The sequence below is a fragment of the Elgaria multicarinata genome, chromosome 9, assembly GCF_023053635.1.
Source record: "Elgaria multicarinata webbii isolate HBS135686 ecotype San Diego chromosome 9, rElgMul1.1.pri, whole genome shotgun sequence".
Classification (NCBI taxonomy): domain Eukaryota; kingdom Metazoa; phylum Chordata; class Lepidosauria; order Squamata; family Anguidae; genus Elgaria; species Elgaria multicarinata.
The window spans coordinates 94,399,601-94,424,091 of record NC_086179.1 but is presented as its reverse complement, the minus strand read 5'-3'; the positions used below and the strand labels follow the sequence as shown (position 1 = coordinate 94,424,091).

General features: G+C 43.4%; 2 protein-coding genes across 3 annotated transcripts in view; one reads left to right on the top strand and one right to left on the bottom strand.

Moving 5' to 3' along the window:
• FBLN1 (fibulin 1) overlaps nt 1-24,491 on the bottom strand; it is a 100,295-nt gene that overhangs the window by 43,796 nt on the left and 32,008 nt on the right. For both annotated transcript variants that reach the window (XM_063134359.1, XM_063134360.1), the window contains exons 3-14: nt 24,134-24,266; nt 19,526-19,706; nt 16,728-16,787; nt 15,981-16,082; nt 14,139-14,276; nt 12,016-12,153; nt 11,616-11,759; nt 8,493-8,621; nt 6,322-6,447; nt 5,607-5,726; nt 3,384-3,515; nt 2,185-2,308 (exon numbers count right to left, since the gene is read on the bottom strand). In XM_063134359.1, coding sequence (XP_062990429.1) covers nt 2,185-2,308; nt 3,384-3,515; nt 5,607-5,726; nt 6,322-6,447; nt 8,493-8,621; nt 11,616-11,759; nt 12,016-12,153; nt 14,139-14,276; nt 15,981-16,082; nt 16,728-16,787; nt 19,526-19,706; nt 24,134-24,266 — 1,527 coding nt within the window. The remainder of the gene's footprint in view (nt 1-2,184; nt 2,309-3,383; nt 3,516-5,606; nt 5,727-6,321; nt 6,448-8,492; nt 8,622-11,615; nt 11,760-12,015; nt 12,154-14,138; nt 14,277-15,980; nt 16,083-16,727; nt 16,788-19,525; nt 19,707-24,133; nt 24,267-24,491) is intronic.
• The window catches only part of KIAA0930 (KIAA0930 ortholog), a 451,608-nt gene continuing 449,699 nt past the window's right edge, over nt 22,583-24,491 (top strand). Inside the window, exon 1 of the mRNA XM_063134367.1 lies at nt 22,583-22,589. The gene's annotated coding sequence lies outside the window, so the exon portion shown is untranslated. The remainder of the gene's footprint in view (nt 22,590-24,491) is intronic.

The following is a 24,491-nucleotide window of genomic DNA, read 5'->3' as shown; positions in this document are numbered from 1 at the left end:
ATTTAACATTCATACACACACACACACACACATAATGATTAAGGCAATCTAAAGTGTTACTTTACATAGGGAGTGTTTTGGAAATACCTGCTATAGTGAAAGTCAACGATGACCCCAGCCTCCAGTTTCTGCTTCACTTGGCTTAGGGTTCATTTGTATCATGATTTAGTATTTCCTACCCTGGCTTCAGAACAGTGTCAGTACCAGTCTTAACCAGTCTTCTTTCTCAAAGAGAGGAACTGGAATACGTGGAATGGAGCAATAAGGTGTCTTGTTTGCAGTTTTATGAGTCTTGAACCTAATTTCATGTTTGTGAATTGTCTGAGAGCATCTGATCCTGCAGCACTATTGAAAAGTAGGGTGTGGGAGCTAAATGAGTGCTCTGGAGGGACGTCCACTGGCAGCACCATGTATTACACCTCTGGGGAGTTTTCTGAGGATGCCTATGGCCACCACAGTTGGGGCCCCTTTGTGGGAGCCACTGGAAATGCTGACAGGCACCCCATTGTGGGGAGGTTGTATTAAGGGCTCTCCTCTTTGGTAACTGACATGCATCAGTATTTCAGTTAGCTCATTGTATCCCCAACTGGCTGCTGTTTGAGTGCTTTTGTTTCAAATTGATGGCCTTCTTCCCATCAACAGAGATATCACTTGGTCAATCAAATGATTAAGGGTGCAGTTGTGCGTATGTATAGACAGGAAAAACTCGTACAACTGCCAGCATTAAAGAACATCAGAAGCGCCCTGATGCTGGGTCAGACCGAGGGTCCGTCTAGTCCAGCACTCTGCTCACACAGTGGCCAGTCAGCCGTCGGCCAGGGACCCACAAGCAGGACACGAGTGCAACAGCACCCTCCCACCCAAGTTCCCCAGCAACTGATGTGCCAGCCTTGCACCCTAAGTCACTGAGTTCTAACGAAGCTAGTTCATAGCAAAGACAAGGCCCTCCATGGTGTGGCCATGTAGCCAAATCTGGAAGAAAAAGGCACAGAAGCAGCAGCTGACTGGGGTATTGAGCAACAGCAGAACAGCACAAGCAAAGTAAGATGTGAGGAAATTTCCAGGGACTATTTCAGGTTTTTCAAATCTCCTTTTTTTTACATCAGACATATTTATGCCTCCCCAAATGCAGTATAGTGCTAAACAAATTAAAGCACAGAAAATGACTGACAGAAAAGTGTTTTTTTTTTTACGACTTGCCTCCCAAATAACATAAACATGGCCAAGGCCGAACATGAATCCAGGTTGCAGAGTTTGATATGTCCCTCATCATTGGCTGTGAGAGCACTGGTTTCACAACCCAATCATTGGTTCAATGCCTGAGCTGTTCTGGAAAGCTTATGACCCACAGTGCACTTGCGTGGCTCTGGTGCATTTCAGCAAGGCTTGTGCAGAAGGACCTCCCAATGGACGGTGCTTCATGAAGCCCAACTCCTTTCCGTTCTGCCATCAGCAACCTAATATAGCCTTCCCCAACCTCCAGATGTGTTGGAATACAACTCCCACCATCCCACCAGCACAGTTAACACCACAATGGCTGGGGATAATGGGAGTTGTAGACCAAACACATCTGGAGGGTGCTAGGTTGAGGAAGTCAGGTATAATTTGCCTGCTTCCCCTCAGCTCCTAGTAGAGCTGCTGCTTCTGTGAAGGCCCGGCGTTCTACACCTTCGCCCACAGTGCACCACAGGTGACAAGGCCCGGCTCTAACTCCAGGTGCATTCTCTGCAAAGCCAGCCCCAGAGTTGTCCCAGGAGGACAAGAAATGAACAGCCATGAATCGTTCTTATTCTTTCTTTGCTTTAAAACTCTCTTGGTGCCCATAATTTCTAACATTAGCCCAGTGCAACAAACCAATCGTAAATTTACATCTAGAAACAAGGAACTACAACCAGGCAATGATTTTATAGTGGATCATGATGGGGAAAAAACTCCTTTTGGCTGGTATAAGAGATGGACAGTATACAGAGTAGTTGTACCCATTGCCAGTCCTTCCCATCGATGACCTATGATGGCCTTCTTTTGTCTTGATTTAAGATGCATATCATTGACTTATAGAATAAACTACCTCAAGAGGGCACCATACACCAAGAGGTATGAAATGGGAGGAGGCTCACTGCTGTAGCTTGGTTTGTCAGGTTTGGTCCTAGTACCACTATCAAAGGAATAAAGAAATGTTCTTACGTATCTCCAGATTTGCGATAATTTTCTGGGCATTCTAAAGAAAGACAGCGGAAACCACCCTGAATATTAAAGCAGGTCTCGTTGTATGAGCAGGTATGCGTTTCTGTCACACACTCATCGATATCTGTAAAATGAGAAGCAGCAAAGAGAGAGAAGTATGCTTACTGTGGGTGTACACATTTGGCAGTAGCCTGGTTCACACTCAGGCAGCATACCCATGTCTGACAGCTGTACTGCTTCAGATGGCAATGTGGAGTTCACACAATTGACTAATCTTCCAAATAGGAAAAAAATCCCTCAACATATAAAACTAGCACATCAGGCAGAATAATAGTGAGAGCTCTTTTCCCTGACATACTTGATTTCTGCCTGAGGGGGATTCGTGGGGAGCATTCAGTCATGTAAGCCCCCACCTGCAGTTTGAAGTGGTACAATCCAGACATAGGTTTACTGCACCAGAGAGAGAGAGAGAACGAGCGCTGGGCCAATATCCACACTCCACAGCATAAGTAAAATTAACACAGTGCCAGTTTTATTGGGGTTTTGTAAAAAAATGAGACATGTAGGGCTCTCCCACTACACTTCCCATTGCAGTTTATAATAAGTTTGTAAACGAGGTATCAAAGAAGGTGGTCAGTTCATACGCCACCTTGTCAGCCCAATTTAAAGCACTGTTTTAACCTTTAAAGTCTGAAACAGTTTGGGACTAAATTACTTGAAGGACCACCTCGACTAGCATCAGCCTGCCCACACTTTAACAACAGTAACAGAAGCCTTTCTCCAATGCCCACCTTTGATGACAGTTAGGTAACGAGATAGGGCCTTTTCCACAGTGGCCCCACACTTCTATAATGGGTTGCCATTAGCAGTCCATCAAGTCTCAACATTGCAGACATTTAGGAAGGCTCCGAAAAACTACTTGTTTACGCTGGCCTTCCACTGCTTGTGTGTGTGTTCATTGGGCTCTAGATTTTATGAAATTGTATCAGTCCATCTTACTTTTGTAAGACGTGTTATGTCATTACATAAATTAATCTGCTCCACACGTAGCAACTTGACAAAACTTTTATAGCCAGCTTTCCCATATACGTTTCACTTTGTAACAGAACATTGCAATGGCTCCATAATTCTTCTTTTTCTAGACCACAAACGCTGGCTCTTTATGCTTACGAATGTCACATGTTATATTTTCAACATACCTTGACAGTTCCGGGCATTGGAGGCCAATTTATAACCAGAAGAGGGGCATGTACATTGAAAACTCCCTGGAACATTAATGCATCGATAGGCACAGATATGTCCTCCAGTGGGTAAAGCACATTCATCAATATCTGAAAAGCATATTCGAAAATCAGCAAGCACAACATAGGCAATTCACTGCCTCGTTGCAAGAGCCTTTCACTTAACCAGAATGATTGACTTAGAGCTTGAGTACGTGTAGCATTTCACCTTAGAATCTCCACTGACAAATAGTCTTGGTTCTGGATAAGAGCAAGTCAACATGGTTCCAGATTCTAGGGGTGATGGAGAATCTCCTATCGCCTGGTCAGTTCTATTTTTCCTGCTCCCAATCTTTCCTCTTCCTCCTCCTTCCCTGCCCCCGCAGCAGTGCCACGCAGTGAGGGAGCAAGTAACCATATCTCATGCCTTCACTTACTTACACTCACACACCCAGCTTTAGTGGGTGCTTGTGGTTAACCCATGTTACATAGCCTTCTCTGATGATGTGCATAAAAGGACAAATAAACTAAGTTTAACTTCTTAACTGGCGCTAGCCTGCATTTATTGCCTCAAATACTAAATGCTGTGTTGCTCTGCTTTCTCAGTAAGTCACTCTCCTGTAAGTCACACCAGACTTTTCAACACTAGTGCCACACAATGCCAAGATACTATGAGCTTTATCACACCAGCGTTATGCTGTGCAATCACTGTGAATTAGGGATGTGCTCCGCTTCTAATCGGACCGGCGAATTAGAAGCGGAGCGGGGTGCATCGCCTCCCCTTAAGGTGGAGGCGAAGAGGATTGGGGGGCCGGCAGAGCGTGGCAAAGAGGATCGAGGTGAAGGCGGATTCTTCGCCTCGATCCGGAGCTCCGCCGGAAAGGTAAGTGGGGTTTACCGGGCCCTGCCGCTGTCGCCCATGCGGCCCGGTAAACCCCCCCTCCTCTCCCTTACCTGCCTCCGTCCGCGGTCCCTCGGCTTCTTCAATTGAGCCCGCGGTTCAACCAGGAAGTCTAGGCCGCACTTCCTGGCTGAACCGCGGGCTCAACTGAAGAAGCCGACGAACCGCGGATGGAGGCAGGTAAGGCCCCCCTCCCCCTTGGTCCCTTACCGGGCTCTGCCGCCAACGCCGCACGACAGTAACACACACACACACGCCCTCCTCTCCCGGCCTTACCTGGCACCACTCCCCTCCACTGCGAAGCTCCGATTCGGAGTCGGAGCTCCGCGGTGAAGAGGAGCGGAGTATGGGCGGCGCGGAGCGGATCGGCCCACGGGGCGGAGCGGGGGGGGGTCTGTGCACACCCCTACTGTGAATTGCATGCAAAGGACTCAGAAGTTTTCCACCTTATAATCTGCTTTGATTGTGAAGTACTCCCATGCATCCTGCCTTAATTGTGCTATAAAGCCAAAAGATTCGCCGTATTTAGCCCCTACTTTTTGAGCATATCTTCTGAGCCGCCGCTGGGACGCAGGACCAGGATTTTAAACAAATGCTTACATCTGTGTAAGCTTTAAAGATATAGACACAAAAATTGGCACAGTAATAGATATTAGAGAGAGCTTTAAGCATACCAAATGTGAATTGAATTGGGTCATCCATTGATTTTTTAATGATTTTTTTTACATTTCCCCCCTTAAACTCACTTCCTGGTATGCAAAGGATCGCTGTCGTAGCAAAAACAACTACGGGAAAATCCCAGGGAAGCAGGTACGTGGGATGAAGCTGTGAGGGAGCGCCAGAAATTTCAGGAAGAAATTTCATCCCTGTTTGCTTCCCCCCCCCCCCAAGCTCCAGTATGTGAGATTTAAGACTTCTTTGCAGGTATTGGCTAAGCACAAGGTGCATAGCCTGAGCTTTCCAAAATCTTTGACAGAGACACCCAACATCTCATGCCTGAATTCTCCAAACCAGCAGTGAATGTTGGTGAAGTCTCAGAGAAATCCCACTAGGAGGAACTTGAACACTCCACTGGCCCAATTCCACTCAGAGCAAAACCTGGTGGCTACTTGCACTTTAACTTAACTGGCACCAGTGTTTAAAAACACAAGACAAGCTTGTAAATAACCTCTGCAGACATTGTTATGACCCTCTGAAAAAGGTCTAATAAAGCAAAAGGCCAAAATGCTTTTCACCAATACATTTGTTCACAGCCCCCGAGATTGTTCATATTGAGAGCAGGCATAACGACGGCTACTCACCCTCACAATTGATCCCATCTATGTCACTAAGCTGGTAGCCCCTCCGACAGTAGCACTGATAGGAGCCATATACGTTAGCACACTCTTGGCTACAGGGATTACTTTCGCATTCATTCAGGTCTAGAATCAAGAAAAATGCATGAATGCAAACCGATGTCATTGACCTTACTTTGATCCTATTCATTGTGAACAGAACTACATTCATTTCATTTCATTCTATTCATATCCTGTCTTTCCTCCAAGTTGCTCAAGGCGTGGTTCTCCCCAGGCTCCCACCCATTTGATTCTCACAACAACCCTATGGGGTAGGTTAAGCTGAGAAATACCACAGTCTTATCTGACACTCTGGGCAGTATCCAATGGTGTCATTCTGCAAACTCAAATAGTGCCAGCAGAGCTTTGCCAAATCTTTTTGTTATGCAAACACTTGTTTAACTGGTTGCACACAACCGCAGCTGTGCAAACATAACTTTAGTTGAATTCTCCTCTTCTGCATAGTTTGGAACCTGGTTTCCGCTAGCGCAATATCATGACATAGCAGGATACTGCCCTCCATCTATTACACCACACTGGCTCTCTAAGCTTGCAGTCCTAGACAGGCTTCCTTGGATACAAGTCCCATTTAACTCAATGGGGCTTGCTTCAGAGTAAACATGTACAGGATTGCACTCTAAAGGCTGCAACTAGGATGAACTTGTGACGGAGAACATCTCACCTTCACATGACCGCCCATCAGTTGAAAGTTTGAAACCCATTGTACAGCTACAATAATAAGAACCAGCAGTGTTTTCACATTTGTGAGCACACAAACGACCAGGGTATCGGCGACATTCATTAACATCTATGGAAATAAATAAGTCACTATAAAGATTTCTGCTTACACTCACAGGGAAAGACATAAAACAGGTGCTAGAAAATATATATTTGTCAACATCATCTGAATGATACAAACAGCATTATGGCTTCAGATTGATCATTTTACCCTACCTTCAACCTAGTTCATACTGTACTAACAGTGTGATAGCGGCTTAATAAATATGTTCCTAAATTTGGCCCCATACCTGATTTGTATTGTAGTAAACTTGGGTCACATCAGGCCACAATAACAGGGCACTCATTCTTGTGCCAGCCCCAGTATCCAGTGCCAGTATGGGAAGGAATGACATGATCAGCATAGCCCCACATGACCAGAGCATCATATGTTACAGAAGCAACATGGGACCAAACCGTAAGAACATGAGAAGAACTGGGTGGATCAGAAGCTTATCCAGTCCAGCATTCTGTTCCCACAGTGGCCAAGCAGATGTCCATGGGAAGCCCAAATGAGTATGCTCATGGTCCTCAGCAACTGGTATACTGGAGGTAATATATAGCTATCATGTCTAGTAGCCATTGATAACTTTTCCTCCATGGAATACCAGAGCTTTTTTGCCAGCGATTGCTCCCCCTCCAATTTTCCACCCCATTCACAGCTAGAACATTTTGCAGGGCCATTTTGGAGATTTTTTCAGAGGGGCAATTTTTTAAAGGGTTTATGGGGTTAGCAGGCTAACCATGGCTAGCAGGGACATAGTGGTCTCCTCCTCCACCACCCCTTTTTATTTTAAAACAACAAAGAGGTCCTCTCAGTAACTGCTACCTCCTCCTGCCCCCAGAATACTCGATATGCAACATCATTCCAGGCTACTACCATTCCAGGAAAAATTGTAGCTACTACCAAAAATGCCATTCAATAGTGAGGACTGCCATTATTTTTAATGGTAGCTGCCATTTCTTCCTGTGGAATACCCTGGGACAATGCAGTGTTTGGGGTATTCTGAGGAGAAATGACAGCTAACAGCCGGTGGCCGCTGAGAGGAACTCTGTGTCATAATAATTTAGAATTTTAAAGATAAAAAAGACATTGTTGCCACAGTCACAAACCCTTTAAAACTCCTTCCAAAAAATAAATAAAAATACTCCAGTTTTGGGGTCCCATTTTCAGCCTCTTTTCTCACTAGAATCTTATAAGCCTAACATGTTCTGATAAAGAGATATTCCCAAAGTGTTAATGTTATGTGCCATTGTGAGACTTTAGGATACAGAAGGTTAAAAAAAAACAAAGTAAAATAGAAAAATGTTTTAAATGTATTTAGCACCATTTTAAACAAACACAAAAAGCGAAAGCAAATTAATACTGGAATCCTATACACGTCTATTCAGCAGTAAGGTCATGAGTTCGATTCAGATGACATGGTTCGCCATGTCTTATTTAACCCATGATGAGCCTGTGGGTACCAGTTTGCATATGCAACCCCAGTGTGGAGGTCGTCATGTAAACCCGGTGAGTGTGGGTTATGCAAAGGTTGTTTAACACTCGCTGGGTCCTCATGACACAACAACCCCCAAGTGGTGGTTACAGGTTCAGAATGGTGGCTGCACATTACAGCCTTACCATGGCTGCCGCAATGTGTGAACGGGTAAGTTACTCCCAGGTAAGTGTTTATAGGGTTGAAACCTATCTGCACACTTTCTATCATTCCCACCTATCATTAAAATCAGGAAAAATGACCATCTTTGAAAGAAAAGCTATTTCCATTAAAATGTATAATGAATGGAACTGCAATGCCTAAACCAAAAGCCTTGAGAAGATGGGTCGGCTGGCTATTGCTAAGGAGTTTTAAATTGCCAAACTATCATCTATTTAAACTGTGGCCTAATACAAGTCATATTACAAATCAAATGATCTGTTGATTAAATAAGCACAGCTGAACATACATCCTTATGAACAAATATAAAAAAAAACAAATGCCTCTGTATTGCCTTTTGTCAAAGGGTTGGAAAACTGGAGTAAAGAAAGGGTGTGAAACTGTTGTATTAAGGCAGAGCCAATACCACGTCACTTACCAGAGCAAGATCTCGTAATTGTATCAAAATAGTAGCCAGCTCGGCACTCACAACGGTAGGTGCCAGGAGAATTGATGCAAGTGTGGCCTTCTCCGCAAGGCTGATTGGGTGACAAACATTCGTCTACATCTTGGGGAAGAGGAAAGATTAAAAAAACAGTTACAGATAGAAGCATAATATGAGAAGATCAGCAAAAACGACTGGCAGGTATTCAGTTCAACAATGTAAAATTAGGTTAGTAATTAGGGCTGTGCACGGACCCCCCAATTCGCTTTGAATTGATTCGGGACCCAGTCCGCCTCACCTCGGATCCGAATCTGAATTGAGATTCAGATGTCTGAATTATTTGGATTTTTCATTTCCCCATAGACTTGCATTGGGGGGGAAAATGCCTATAACTTCTGTTGGTGACTTTACAGATACGCTGGAGGTACTCATATGTGCCAAATTTCAGACACATCTGTTTAGAGGTTTTCCTGTAATCCACTGCTAAAAATGTGATTTTTCGGGCAAACCAGTCAAAGCAAAGTGTTATACCTTTTTTATTTTTCAATTTAGAAACATGGAAGTTGGTGACCTTACATATGCCCAGGAGGTGCTCATGTGTGCCAAGTTTCAGACACTTCTGTGCAGTGGTTTTCCTGTAATCCACTGCTAAAAATGTGATTTTTCAAGGAAACAATTAAAGCAGCCACTCAAAGCAAAGAGTGATTTGAGAAGGTGTGTATTCATTCAAGCTCACACAATCCCTTCAAGTGCAAATCTCCCCTACTTTTCTTTTGTTTGTTCTGAAGCTGACACATCCTCAGGCTCTTCCCATCCAGAGAGAAACAGGAAAGTAGGTTGCCTGCAATATACACATTACCTGGCTGGGAGCAATGTGTCTTAGAAACTGAGTCAAAGCAAAGCCAGAAACACAAACCAGCCCTGCAAGGCAGGACCAGACAGATCATATTAGAGAAGTGTGCAGGTGCTCAGGCAGGCAGGCATAGAGGCAAAGAGGCAGCTATGCGGGCAGACACAGAGAGGCCAGCAGAAAGCAAACAAACCAGCCCTGTGAAGCGGGCACAGAGAAGAAGAGGCAGCAATGGCCATGGAGCACTGGGACCAAGTATGCCATCTCCCAGGCACCAGGAGGGCAGAGAGGCAGGTTGGCCCAGAGAGGCTGGCAGAAAGAAAGAAACCAGCCCTGCGAGTGGTTGGAAATATGAACAGTGAGAGATGCTTTGGCATCCCCTTAATAGGAGGGTAAGAGGAGGATTGTTTCAGGGTCCATCTTATTGCACTGCAAGCAGCACAGCCAATAATAATAACAACAACAACAACAACAACAACAACAACTATCCTCTGTGAGTTCTGTGTTGTTTAGTCTCTCAGTGTTTTCTGCTTTGTTTGTGTGTCTCTGCTGTGTGTTGTGCACAAGCTGTACACAATAATAAAGCACACATTTATAAAATTCCATCAAAAGACAAGGGTTGAACTGATCTGCTTCAAACTTGGCATGGCTGAAGGCTTACCATGGTGCTAATTTTCATGTCTTTATCTGTAATTTCATTCCCCCCCCCGAAACTTGGTTACTTCTCAAGGTGCTAGAACCCAATGAGGAGGTCTGAGTTTGAACTTTAAGAATTCCCCCCGAAACAAGGGATGAACTGATATGCTTCAACCTTGGCATGCCTAAAGCCCTACTTAAGAACTATCTTGGTGCTAAGTTTCATCTCTTTAACTTTAAAAATGACAGCGTATTTTTAAAATAATAATTTTAAAAACCTATTTTTTTAAAAAAAAATCCTAAGAATCAGGAGATAAACCAATGTGTTTCAAACTTGGCAGGTCTAAAGCCCTACTGATGCCCTATCATGGTGCCAATTTTCATGTATCTGTGCTTGAAAAAAGGTCAGAATCAATCCAAATTGATTCAGATCATACCGATTCGCTTCGTACTGATTCGGACTTGTTTCGATTCGATTTGGATCTGTTTCAAAGCCCTCCAAATCACTCCTATTTGCCTCGGATTTGGGATTTGGTAATTTTGCAGACTGAGCTATTCCATAGGGCACAGCTCAGGGAAACTCTAGAGCCCCTAGAACAAGGGTGCTATGCAATCATTGAGCTGGAAGCTTACCAACCAGGTTCAACTAAAGCTTAGGGAGTGATTATTCATATACTCTCTCTATACCCTCTGTGAGCCAGCCCAGTCCATGTAACCGTAGGCAGAGATGTTATTGGTCACTTAGGCTAGAGGAAGGCTTACTGAGAGTATATAAAAGGGGATCCTGCCTAAGATTTAGCTGAGTCAAGCTTGGATATTTCCTGGAGCTTGGTCAGAAAAGCAGAGGTATTTACATATCTTTTGCTCCCATGGCCCAGAAGCGAAATAGCTCAGGTATTATGACATTTTAGATTAAATATTACATAGCCTTAAAAACCAGACTTTGGGCCTTTTGAACATTTCCTTCTAATATTCAGGATTAAAATGAAAAAGTGAAGTAATTTTAAGATAAGCAGTCAAAAACATACCCAAGATTGAAGTTTTTTTTTAGAAAATAACAGAAGAAAAAGTGAGACTAAACAGACCGTTGTGGCTCAACTTTAATCTATAAATATGAGAATAAACAATAAATTAAATGGGGAAAGTATGAGCTTTACTTCTTGTACAATTAAGTACCTCTTCATTCAACATGTAATTAACATGACATTCACTGCCTGTTGTGGTGCTAACTATAAGGGCAGCTTAAAATAGGTTTATTGACAGCTAACAAATGTGATAGATTGTGGAATTTCCATATTCAGAAGCACCATATGCCCCTTAACACCACTGAGGTATTGGGGAGTAAAAACAGGGGAGGCCATCACCACCAGTGGTTAGAGTGTTGGACTGAGATGACTGGGGAGACCCAGGTTCAAATCCCTATGAATCTCCCAAGGTGCTCTTGGGCCAGTCACTGTATCTCAGCTTAATCTACCTTGCAGAGATGTCATGAGGATAAAATGTGTGTTGTCGGGGTGGTGTGGTAAGACCCATGCATACTCACTGAAGGGAAGATGGGATATAAATGTAATGATCGATCAATCAATCTACCTGAGACAGAATACTGGAGTAAATGGACACTTGGTACTGACCTACACATCTTGTTCCTTCTTCATTAAGGTGGTAGCCTCGCCCACAGTTTGGCACATTCCTATGGCAAGTGTAAGAGCCATCTGTGTTGATACATGTCTGCCCAGTGGGACAAGGAGTATTAGCACTCAGGCATTCATTAATATCTGTAACAGAACAAAAATTAAATTAAAAAGGAAATGCTTCTCAATGCATAAACGCTTAAGGGGAGAAACATTACCCTTAAAATTATAACTGAAAATGTTCCTTGGGAAAAGCACAGCGACCGCAGCAGCAGCAGCAACATAAACTGAGAACATTCTCAAGAGACAAAATGGAGGCAGCTGTTCTCTCAGTATTGACTGGGAGGCTCAAGCAGATCCAATTCAATGCTAACTAGCTTCCAGGTGCAACGTGCCTTACCAATACAGTTGCCTAGCGCATCTTGTATGAAGCCGCTCCTGCACTGTTGCTTGGGTCGACAGCGGAAGGATCCTGGAGTATTCTGACAGATAAAATCGGGGAGGCAGTTATGGGTACCAGTCTCACACTCGTCAATATCTGGTACATCACAAAAGAAAGAATTTGTTAGCAGAAGGTCTTTGGAGCTGTCTTGTCATGCTTCAGACACAAGCAACATTTAAGCAGGTCAGACCCAATTTGTTTGCATTCAAAGGCTATCACTACCCTGCACCTAATTTTTATTGATTCCGCCCCACCTACTGCCGTTTTTTGCCGCAATTCCCATACTGTTCCAGAGGGTCCCCCAACCCACGAGAACAACGCTTGGGGGGGTGGTGTTTGTAGTGAATTAGGGGATTTGCAAAAAATGGCATCCACTTTGCATGAACAGGGGTTTCCACTAGTGCAAAGACACAAATGGATACAGCAATAGCCTATTTAGACATGCCCAAGAGCTCCGGCTATTGGGCGGTATAGAAATGTAATAAATAAATAAATAAATAAAAATAACTTGTATGTCATTGATCCAGACAAAAACAAATAATGTGAAGTTGGTCCCTGTTATACAAATATTAAAGAAGCAGAGATGCAAGAAATGATCCAGCTAAAATTCAACATCTTGAAGACCGTTCACTTCATAGGGAGAACGTTTAGCACATATTTGTTCTTTCATTGAATCAATGCAACTTAAAAAATTCTCAACTTCAGCAGGATCACACCTAGAGCGATTTCTCCAGGACACCCACAGCCATGTCCATAGTTGAGATGGAACTTGGACCCAAGCTTTCCAGGTCCAAGACTAACACTACGTACTAGACCACACTGGATCTCTAAGCAATAAATGTAAGAATAAATAAAAATAAGCAATTGATTCAAACTAATAAATCTCAAAAAGAAATTCTGACTACCAAGATATTAATTTACATACAACATGCTTTTACATTTGTAATAGGACAAGAATAACCCAGAAACCGGCAGGGCTGCACCGGAGAATGCAAACACGCTGCCTTCTGTGCACTTTGCCACTTCCACTTTGCATCCGGTTTCTCAAACAACCCAGGAACACTCCTTTCCTTGGTTGTTTGATGGGACGTGCAAACCTGGAACTGAGGGACAACCAAGCTATAGTTTTAACCCAGCAGCAAACCATGAGTTCAAACTCTGGGTTGTTTGTCCCTCAACTCTGTACAGCACCATGTACATTGATGGTGCTATATAAATAAATAATAATAATAATAATAATAATAATAATAATAATAATAACCCAGAGTTCTGTGTTTGCACGTTGCATCAAATTGGTGTGCAGGCAGGAGGCATACAGGTTGTAAGTACTAACTATGGATAGTTTAACCTACAGTTCGTTGTGATGAGCAAACCAGGACATACTGTTGGGGCCTTCCCCTCACTCCAGCTGGGAGTGAGAGGGGGCTAGAGGAGGGGTTTACAGAGAAGCTCCCTCTATCAGTTGTTCCTCCACTACAAATTGAACTCTTGGCAAGTGGTGGGGTAAGGCTGTGGCCCAGTGGCGCCAAGAAAATGCATTGTCAACTGTCTCATTTTGCCCTTTATGTGCCAAGCATATTTGCCAAGCATCTATTGGGGTTTGCAGCAGTAAACATTCTAACTGTTAGAGCAGTACGACAATGGAACCAGTTACTTAGGGAGGTTGTGGGCTCTCCCACACTAGAGGCCTTCAAGAGGCAGCTGGACAACCATCTGTCAGGGATGCTTTAGGGTGGATTCCTGCATTGAGTGGGGGGTTGGACTCAATGGCCTTGTAGGCCCCTTCCAACTCTGCTATTCTATGATTCTATGAAGGGTTTCTGAACACAAAATGGAGAACTACTAGGCAGCTACAGCCTATCAAGGATGGCCAGCAGCACACATCTACTAGAAGGTATGGAAACAAGTCTCCACTTCCCACTTCAGAGCATTTACCTCTGCAAACACTCATGCATATCTGGCAGACATGCTTGCTAAATTTTGTGTGAACTGCTACTAAACAGTTAGATTCAAGAAAGCAAGATGATTTATCATCTTGGCAAAAATCTATTTTCCCCCCCTGGGGAAAATGTGAAGCATACCTTTGCAAAGATTGTTCTCAGTTAGTTCATAACCAGTTCCGCAACTTGTCTCACGCTGACAGCGGAAAGATCCCAGTGTATTGACACAAATTTGTCCAATGCCACAAGAGTTGCTCGAAGTGATACACTCATTAATATCTAGGAGGAATGAAGGTGAAAAGGTTGAAACTGCAAATTCCTTGGACTATTCCATCCTCAGGAAGGCAAGCTTCAAAGCAGTTGGAGGCAGCAAACAGCAGGCATAATTAGGCCCTCAAATAACCAAAAACAAAACTTGTTTCTGAAGTAACCTTTTAGAAAGAGAGAGCAGCTGATTGTGCTGCAGCAGCAGGAGCAACCGCTGGTGCAACAGAGATTTAGCAGTTCTACAGGAAACCCCAGAAATGAGTGGAAACACTTATTTCTGGATCAGTGGAGCTTCCATTCTGCATTCAGTTTGGTGAGCCCACATCTGCAGACTGTAACCAACACACAGGTTGATACTTCACTGAGAACAAGGCCTACCTCAGCCTTGCATTAAGCACAGTGATGCAACATGCATACCATCTCCCTTTTCAATCTGCTCCTTTCACATCAGTCTCTCCGAAATAGGGCTGCAAGCACCTTACTAACTAGGGGTGAGTCTTAATGGAAATTCATTGAGAATCGCTTTCAGCTTTTCTCCACTTTTTCCTGAACTTGGTTTTGGTCCATCAACATTACGCTATGCTGAAAAAAGGGGGCTACACCCCTCCCAAAACAAGGGCTTCCACAGGACACACTGTACTCTAAAATCTGCTTTACTTGGGGGCGGAGCCCCACCACTCAAAATGAAAGTCATCAATGAGAGGCTTGGTCCCCACCTTCCCCCTGCTCAGGGACAGTCAAGGTATTCTGTATCAGGCATGCAAGGAAAAGAGGCAGCGCCTTTTGTCCTCCATCCCAACACGTGTGCGCGCCAAGATGAGAATCTCCGTAAAGCCACCCCTTCTGTGCATGTTTACTCAGAAGAAAGAAAGAAATCTCACCCCCTGCAGTGAATCTTTAACTAAAACTCCCAGCTCCGACATCACCCTAAAGTGCGCTTGTGCTACTGCGATGCAAGTTGTAAAATAGGTGGGAAGAGAGCGGGAGGGAGCCTGTAACTGTGGATTACTGCAGTAGTTCTAGTCGTACATAGTGCAGAGTAATAGTAAGGAAAAGACTAAAGAGCAGCAAGAGAGGAAGAAAGCGACATGGTAATTACGGCCTCAAAGCTCCCTGGAGAAATGGCGCTAGCGCTGGAAAAACAGAACTAAAGGGAGGACCCCACCCCTTGACCACCTTTCACCAGGTCAGACTAGGTCAGAGACACACCATGTAGCACGCCCATCATGCCAAAATTTATTAGGAGGAATGGGGCACAGGGAACAGAACCGCAACAGAGCCGTTCCGAAGGGGGAAAGTCACGCTAAACCGAAAATGTGCCTTTTGGGGGAGGGATGATGCGGGTTTGCTACACTTTGGCCACAGCGTCAGCTGTCACAAGTGAACCTGATGCGCCCTCCCACTGCATTAAATCAGCTATGTAGGTTCACCCTAGGAGTGCTTGAAGAGCAGCTACAATATAGCCAGGACAGTGGAGGCTGGTGGCTTCAATGACAGTGGGGCAAAGTATCTGCTCCTGGTTTCAGTAAGAACTCCAAAGGCGCTAACCAGGGTGTTTTTCACCTTGGATAGCTACTTTAGAGTTCTGGGTGGTTCTGACTGAAACCCATAGAGGATTCGCTGCCCCACTGATATTGAATCCACCAGCCTTCACTGGGGTGATTTGTTAAACATAACACACACACCAAAAGCAAAGCAAACAACCACTTTCTTTACCTTCACAAGTGAAACCATCAGGCTGAAGCTGGTAGCCCATAAAGCAAGAACAAAGGACACTGGAACCCGTATCCCTACATTGCTGGGTGCAAGGACCACCGCCTATGAAACCAAGGAGAGTTGTGAAGGAGAACAGTGAATGGTATTTCGTTCTTTTCAAAGGTTTATCATGAAAAAGCCAAAGATGAACACACATTTAATCTCTGCTGCTACATTATCGTCCGACAATGTGGAGAAAATGAATGATGTACTAGAAATCAGTGGCTCAAAACCAGAACAAAATACACTGTGCTATCAAAGTTACATGTAATCTTGAGTTTTCATTTTTCACTTAAAGTAAACCAAGGAGTTGGAGCATTTCCCACAAAGGAAGGAGGCCACTAGGCATTGACGACATTGCTGGTTTATACATATTGATGATAGTAACCATTCTGTTCATCTTACCTGCACAGCCAACAATGGTAGAGTTAAGCTACTGTGGAAGACTTATCTATAGATGAGACAATAAAAAGTTTCTCCTGACACAGCCCATTTGACCACAAAGGGAAGCCGGATTAAAAGCGTCAGAATGGCAGACTCAGGATGCAAAGAGTAGACAAATGTGTAGAGTTGGTGTATTATAGCGGTTAACAGTGAGTTGGGAAACTCCTAACACCAATTTCACTTCAGCCACAAACTCACAAGTTGGCTTTAGACAACTCGTAATTCTCTCTCTGCTTCCCACACCCTGTTTACAAATTAGCTCACCTCTGCAGCGATCATTAAGGTAAATATCTTCAGAGTCAACTTCTACTGGTGATAGTGAATCTAAAGAAACAAACAGACGTTGAGGAGTGGGGGGTTAAACTTCTTAAAATTATATGGCTTTTTAATCCCTATATTTAGGCTGGGTCTTCTGATCTGTCTTTTTTAAATTTTATTTATTTATTTATTTATTTATTTATTACATTTTTATACCGCCCAATAGCCGAAGCTCTCTGGGCGGTTCACAAAAATTAAAACCATCATAAAACAACCAACAAGTTAAAAATACAAATACAAAATACAATATAAAAAGCACAACCAGGATAAAACCACGCAGCAAAATTGATATAAGGTTAAAATACAGAGTTAAAACAGTAAAATTTAAATTTAAGTTAAAATTAAGTGTTAAAATACTGAGTGAATAAAAAGGTCTTCAGCTGGCGACGAAAGCAGTACAGTGTAGGCGCCAGACGGACCTCTCTGGGGAGCTCGTTCCACAACCGGGGTGCCACAGCGGAGAAAGCCCTCCTCCTAGTAGCCACCTGCCTCACTTCCTTTGGCAGGGGCTCACGGAGAAGGGCCCCTGTAGATGATCTTAAGGTCCGGGTAGGTACATATGGGAGGAGGCGTTCCTTCAAATAACCTGGCCCCAAACCGTTTAGGGCTTTTATGCATTTGTTTTAAACTCGAAATGTATATACAACCATTTATGACAGGTGGGAATTAACACATAGAGACTTCGGCCTGGCATTCTCTCCTGGTGAAGCTTTCTTATGGATTACATCCCCAAATACTCAAGACTTAGGCTAAACTACAGTTGCCTCTGAATGAAGTCAGAGTCTTGAAGAGATATATTGGAATGCAAGTCTTCAGACTGCAGGCGGATGATACTATTTTCAATACGTGCACACACACACACACCAAACTTCCTGCACATGTGTGTGTACAGGTTTTATATGTAACTGAGATAAGCTGCTAACAAAAATGCCTCTCAGAGATGTTCAGTCTCTCTCTGCTCTTCAAGAAGCCTAAGTAATTTTCCAGCTAGCTATGAAACAAATGATATCTAGCTCATCATAGAGCCTAAGGTTTTCTCAAAGGTATTCCCCATCTGAGTTAGTGTTCCCAACAGAAAACCTGCCTGTATGTTGTCTGGCTTCACAACCAGGACCCCTCCACACACACCCTCCTCACCCTTGTTTTTTCCTCTGTTCTTATATCTTGCTCTTTGTCGCTTTGGCTCATCAGCTGCACCTGGCAGCCAGCTCCCAGCTCCTTTGGGAATGCTGCAATTACTTCCAGGTGAGGGACGGAGGGAGGCTGGCCAAACTTCCACACCCCTACATGGCCTCTTAGCAACCACAGGAAGGGCAGCTCACAAGCTCCGAAGATGCTGTTGGCATCTGTCCACGTGATCCTACACTTCCTATATATTGCTTTGGGGAACTCTGAAGTTCAGTGGAAGTATCAGTCATGAAGGACAAGTTTCCATGAAAGACAGTTGGCCACCCAATCCCAATCTCTCTCTCATACGTGTAGCAGCAAGGAGGGGACAATAGTTAGGCACCACAAGCCTAGCCACTACCTCCAGTGTACCCTATGTTATGCCCCTATAATCTATGCAATGTGCAGGGGTGACACACCAATGTGGGAAAAAAGTGTTCCCTGAAGATAGACCATTTGAAAACAACAAGTCTAGGACACCATCATCTTAGGAAAGGAAAGGAACCTCTCATGCAAGCACTGAGTCATTACTGACTCTTGGAGGGATGCCAGCTTTCGCTGACGTTTTCTTGGCAGGCCTTATAGCGGGGTGGTTTGCTGTTGCCTTCCCCGGCCGTTATTACCTTTTCCCCAGCTAACTGGGTACTCATTTTACGAGTTGACCCGAGCCGGCTGCCTGAAACCAGCTCCAACTGGGATCGAACTCAGGCCGTGGGGAGAGTTTCAGCTGCAGAAACTGCTGCTTTACCGCTCTGCGCCACACGAGGCTCTTACACAAGACTATATCAAAAGAGCAGCATGGGAAGTGAGAACTTCGCTTTGTGACTTCTCCCCATGCCGCTCTGGTAACATCGAGATGGAGGAACTACATTGGGGAGGTTAATCACATAGCTCCTTCCCACAGCAGCACTGTTCTCCTTGGGAGCCAGGTTATCTGAAGGAACGCCTCCTCCCGTATGTACCTGCCCGGACCTTAAGATCATCCACAGGGGTCCTTCTCCGCGAGCCCCTGCCAAAGGAAGTGAGGCAGGTGGCTACCAGGAAGAGGGCCTTCTCTGCTGTGGCACCCCGGCTGTGTGGAATAAGCTCCCTAAGGAGGTTCGCTTGGCACCTACATTATATGCTTTTAGACGCCAGGTGAAGACCTTTTTATTCTCCCAGCATTTTAACAGTCTATAAATAAATTTCAACTTGCTGTTTTAAATTTGTAATTTTGCATTGCTGCTGTTTTTATCTGGTTGAGCTTTTATATTGTATTTTATATTATGGTTTTATATTGTTGTTTTATACTTTGAATGTTTTTAATTTTTATGAACTGCCCAGAGAGCTCTGATTATTGGGCGGTATAGAAATGTAATAAATAAATAAATAAATAAATAAATAACCATATAAATTAAGACTGTTGCCTTTCTGCCTTAGGGATTTTTTAAAAATGCTAAGGTCAGTCCTGGACAGCACAAAGCTATCTACATCCTGTGAGACCGACATGTATATTTTGAGGTATCTCATCCACGATCTGCAACAATTCCCCCTCTACTGGTTTAAAAACGATCAAAAATGGGTTTGTGCTCCTTTACCGGGAAAAGGTATTTCTTGGTGCAACTTGTCCAAGTTGTCAACATTTAAGGTATTATCATTTCCTTCCACACAGCAAGCTCTGAAGACCAATCCACACTGGTATCCCATCAGCAGACTCTGCTCACAGCTGTTGCCTTGCTTCTGGGCCACCTTTCCCATAAAGCAGCAGTAGCAGCACTTCTATCAAGACACAATTGACACATTACCCACAAGCCTTATAATAACAGTTATCAGCAAAATTCAGTTTCCCTCCTGCAACACAGTGGCCTGGTGTAGCCATGAGGTTATTTACCTGTGAAATATTTCTTTCAGCATTAATGTACTGCCTTTCAGAGCTAACCCTCCCAAAACATCTCACAAGATATTGAAGAGACAGAATTTATTACAACATAATTGCGATCTATGAAACCATCATCTAAAAATATTACGGCAGCTGTTAAGACAATACAGTATAGAGCATCAGGAAGGGGGGGGAATTAAAGAGTGAAAATATCAGTAGTTAAATATGGAAAACTAACGTGTCGATTAAAAACAGGCCAGAACAGAAAATTCTTAGTAGGTTGCCTCCGTTACCCTTCCTTCCTGGTGTTCCCCATAATACTTGAATCCTTTTAGAAAGATGTCATTGATGAAATTAAATTAGTCTTGTTATTGAATTTAATCACTTTATGCTGGAATACATCCCTTCAATCTGAGACTCCCAAAACCACCATACAAAGGATTGCCAGAGTATCACTTGTAGCAAAGCATATTATTTTACAGTTCTGCATTTATAATTAAAAAACTGGATTGGAGACCTTTTAGACAGCCGTTAAATAATTAATCCTGTATTTCAGGAGGGATACACCAGAGAAATTAAATGCAATTTGGCTGCCTTTTCTAGGATTGCTTTCTAACTGAATATTAATCTTTTACTAGCATCTCATCCATGTGCAAAAAGTCCTTCCCCACCCCTCCCTTTTTCCTCCCTTCTACTAGATTTATATTTTGTCATTATAATAAAGCTCCTCTTTTTTCAAAACTAATTATAATTTATTGGAGAATGCTGACTGGACAGGGAAATCAAGGGAGGAGGGCTTGGCAAACCAGATATCCAAACAATGATCTTTTCTTGATTGAGATTGTACTTTTGACGTCTTTGTTAATCTCCTCTTTATCTGCAATAAAATATTAATAATAAGGGGGGATATACAGTTTCACATTGCATGGGCACGGACATGAAGCAGTGCTCTGCACTGCAAAGAAATATGAAACATTTATTTTTTGCAAATTCTTTATTAGCAAATCTTTAGCCAAATCTCTCGGGGCAGTTTACAAAGATTAAACTATCACACTCAAACAAATGTATGAGCAAACAAATGTATGTAGGACATTCAGGACGGATAAAAGGAAGTATTTCTTAACACAGCACATTGTTAAACTATGGAATTCACTACCACAATACATGTATTTATTTATTATTGCATTTATATCCCACCTTTTTACCTCCAAGGAACCCAAGGCGGTGTACATAATTCTCCTCCTCCTCCTCTCCATTTTATTCTCACAACAACAACCCAGTGAGGTGGGTTGGGCTGAGTGTCTGTGACTGGCCCAAAGTCACCCAGTGGGTTTCCATGGCTGAGAGGGGACTAGAACCCAGATCTCCCGACTCCCAGTCTGACACTTTAGCCGCTATGTTCTACCTCCCGTATCAGAGACAGTGTGTAGATGTGCGCCAGTCACTGGGACGGTGCTGTTGCAATCATGTTCTACTTGTGGATTTGCCATGGCGGCTGGTTGGCCACTGTGTGTACAGAAGGCTGGATGGGATGGAGCCTTGGTTTGATCCAGCAGGGCTCTTCTTATGTTCTTATCTAATATTTAATGCCTCTACTTATGCAGTGCTTTAATAAATGATCAGATTGCTCCACATTGTTTATTTAATTAAATAAATAAATATTTTTGATTCAGTAGTTCAGTATTGTCCCTATATTGCAGATTTCGGGAGGGATTGAGAGAATAGTGACTAGGCTAAGGACACTTAGAATTGCCCTCTGGCTGTGGGGGCAAGGAGAAAGAAAATCTGGTCCTAGTCACTGGCCTGAGAAACAAGGGCTACAGGGAAACAAGGGCTCTCCCACAAAGATTGCTTCACTTGATCTATTCAGTTGGTGCTGCCTCCTACATCTCTTCCAAGATCAGTCTGGACTCCGTTAGAAGCCTGTTAACAATGCACCTCTTTGCTCCTGATTGTCAAAGTAGAACTTCTTTCGACGAGCGTTTTATCGCTCGCTCGCAAGTGGCCACTCACGGATCTTTGCAGGTCATTTTGATGACGCAGTGATCCTCCTGCACATCTCCTGCTCCATTTCCCAGTTTTAGCATCGCGTACGGTCGCTCTTAATCCAAAGAAAAGCCTTCTTTTCTTTTTTTAAAATAAGACTGTATTGGTTGGGATTTCCTGCTGCGTGCAGGAAAGTTGCGCTATAAAATGCCCACTAGAGAGCGCTGTTCCCATTGATCTGCATGGGCCACATGGTCTCAGCTCTCTTTCCCTGTATAATTTCAGTTCGTTCCCAATGCGGAAGAAAACCGGAAGCAAGAGCGATAGTACGCGCTGGTAAGGAAATGTGATTTCTCCCCGTCTGAAGATGCTCTTAATCTCTTCTCCCTCTTTTCATCCACTTGTGTAACTCATCTTTTAGCTCAGGGGGCAGGCAAAAAGTGGACTGAGATCTCTCAAGGTGATTTGAAGCAGAGCAGCATGTGTCTCTGACTTCTAATGGTTTAACAACAGCAACTGCCCAAAAAGCTTCGAACTGCCCAGAGAGCTTTGACTATTGGGTGGTATAGAAATGCAATAAATAAATAAATAAACCCCCAAAAGACATTTATTCCTCCTAAATCAGGCTGCTGACATCAATAATGCTTTAGAGTCAATTTGTGTGCAAAAGGTTTGTATGCAAACTCCCTTTCTGGTACTGAAAATAAACACCTGGGCAAAGCACGTGCTCAGAAGTACCTTGTCCTGTAATCCTATGTTTGCCTTCTGGAGCCACCATTTTGGACCTGGACCTGGACCTCAGGGTTCTAGTGAAAAGCAAGTAGATCCCACAAGTCTAAAGTCTGTTTACCACTTCAAAATTAAGCCTGAGGACAAGTGTGTGTCTTTATTTTGATTTATTTACAGTATGTGGATACTGTAGGTGCTCTAGAAATAATAATAAAAGAATAGACAATCTACAGAGTGCAACGAGGTGGTGAAACGTGAACTGCTAAGCACTGTGCTGTCTGTGGCCACAGCTATACCTAAGGTTTATCCTGGGATCATCCAGGGTTTGCCCCTGCCTGAGCACTGGATCCCCCGTGTGTCACCTAGATGAACAGGTTTGACCCCTGGATGATCCAGGGATAAACCTTAGGTCTAGCTATGGCCTGGGTGTCTGTGTATAGCACTTTTGGTGAACTCCGGCAAAATTTACACATGCATATTTTTGGCATGATGTTGAATGCCTCCAAACTTACATATAAATTGGCCATTATATTCTGCTATACACAATTTTTTTGGTACACAATCCATGAATCTCTACGTTTGCAAAAGTAGCTGAAGGGCATTTCTGAAACTCTCATCATTTCAAGAATTGGAACTTAGGCAAGAACTAAGCAGTCCCATATCTCCCTTTCCTAGAGATGCCCAAAGCATGTTGAAATGTAATTGAATGAGAATTTTCCTATCCCCACTCAGTTCTACAGGCTATTGCTTCCTGTAGTGCAGTAATTATCACATGATTTGCTGAAGATCTCAGATATTATAAATTTTGTTAACTGCATTTCTGCCCTTCCTTTCTTCTACGATAGGATTCAAGATGGCATACATGGTCTCTCATCCAGGCTATGACCAGACCCAGATCTTTTTAGCTTCGTCTACGTTGGTGCATCATGCAACTTCAGACCATGCCCTGGAATGAATTCTGGGACAGAGGAGATTTAGGAGTACCATTTTTGATGCCAGCCAGATATCTGCTTTAAATTCTAGTTCCAGCATTAAAAAATATATAGAATAAAACATAATGAGCTCAGCATCTGGCAACATAACCAATGATCAAGCTTCAACAGCAAACATCGCACTAACAATGTTTGAAGGCCTAACCACTAGAGGGCTCTTGTTGGCTGACGTACACAATTCTGACAGAAGTACATAAGAAAATGACAAAATATACAAGAATATACAAGAATTTACAAAATGTTTTAGGGCACACATTGATTTCATGTGGTACACTGGCCAGGCCTACATGTGGCCACAGGGGAACACTATTTAGATGTGGAGCAGTATATAAATGCTGTAAAACAAACAAACAAACACCTCTCTGATGCTCTGCATTGTAAAGGAATAATAATAATAATAATAATAATAATAATAATAATAATAATAATAATAATATCCTCTACTCATAATAAGCTTCCCAGTAAACCCAGAGTTCAAGGAATACAAATTGAAGACTATTAAGCCAGACTGAAGGAAGGTAGAGTATAGTAGGGTGCCCAAGAGGAAAAATTCAGAGCGTTAATTCAAGATTGAAAAAGTTTTAGATCAAATCGTTCAACCAGCGCCTTTGATGTCTCACCTTAATGGTCTTGTCTTCACAGGTAAAATTATCCTTGTGTGAGTCACAGTCTTCTTGCTTTCTGGCAATGGCTATTCCAGTTGTGCAGTGTAGCTCCTCCAGCTGATTGAGACAGCACTGCTCCTGGGCTATGCTAAAGGGGGGGAGGGGGAATGGGGAAGAAAGAATCTTAGACCAAATGCACAAAGGCAGCATTGTGCACTGTTAGCGGGTGGTTCATCTGTCCGGCGAGGTGGTGTTTGCCCTGTCCTGGACGGGGTTGCACTCTCCCTAAAGGATCGGTCCGTAGTTTGGGGGTGCTCTTGGATCCAGAACTGTCACTTGAGGCACAGGTGAACTCAGTGGCAAAGAGCACCTT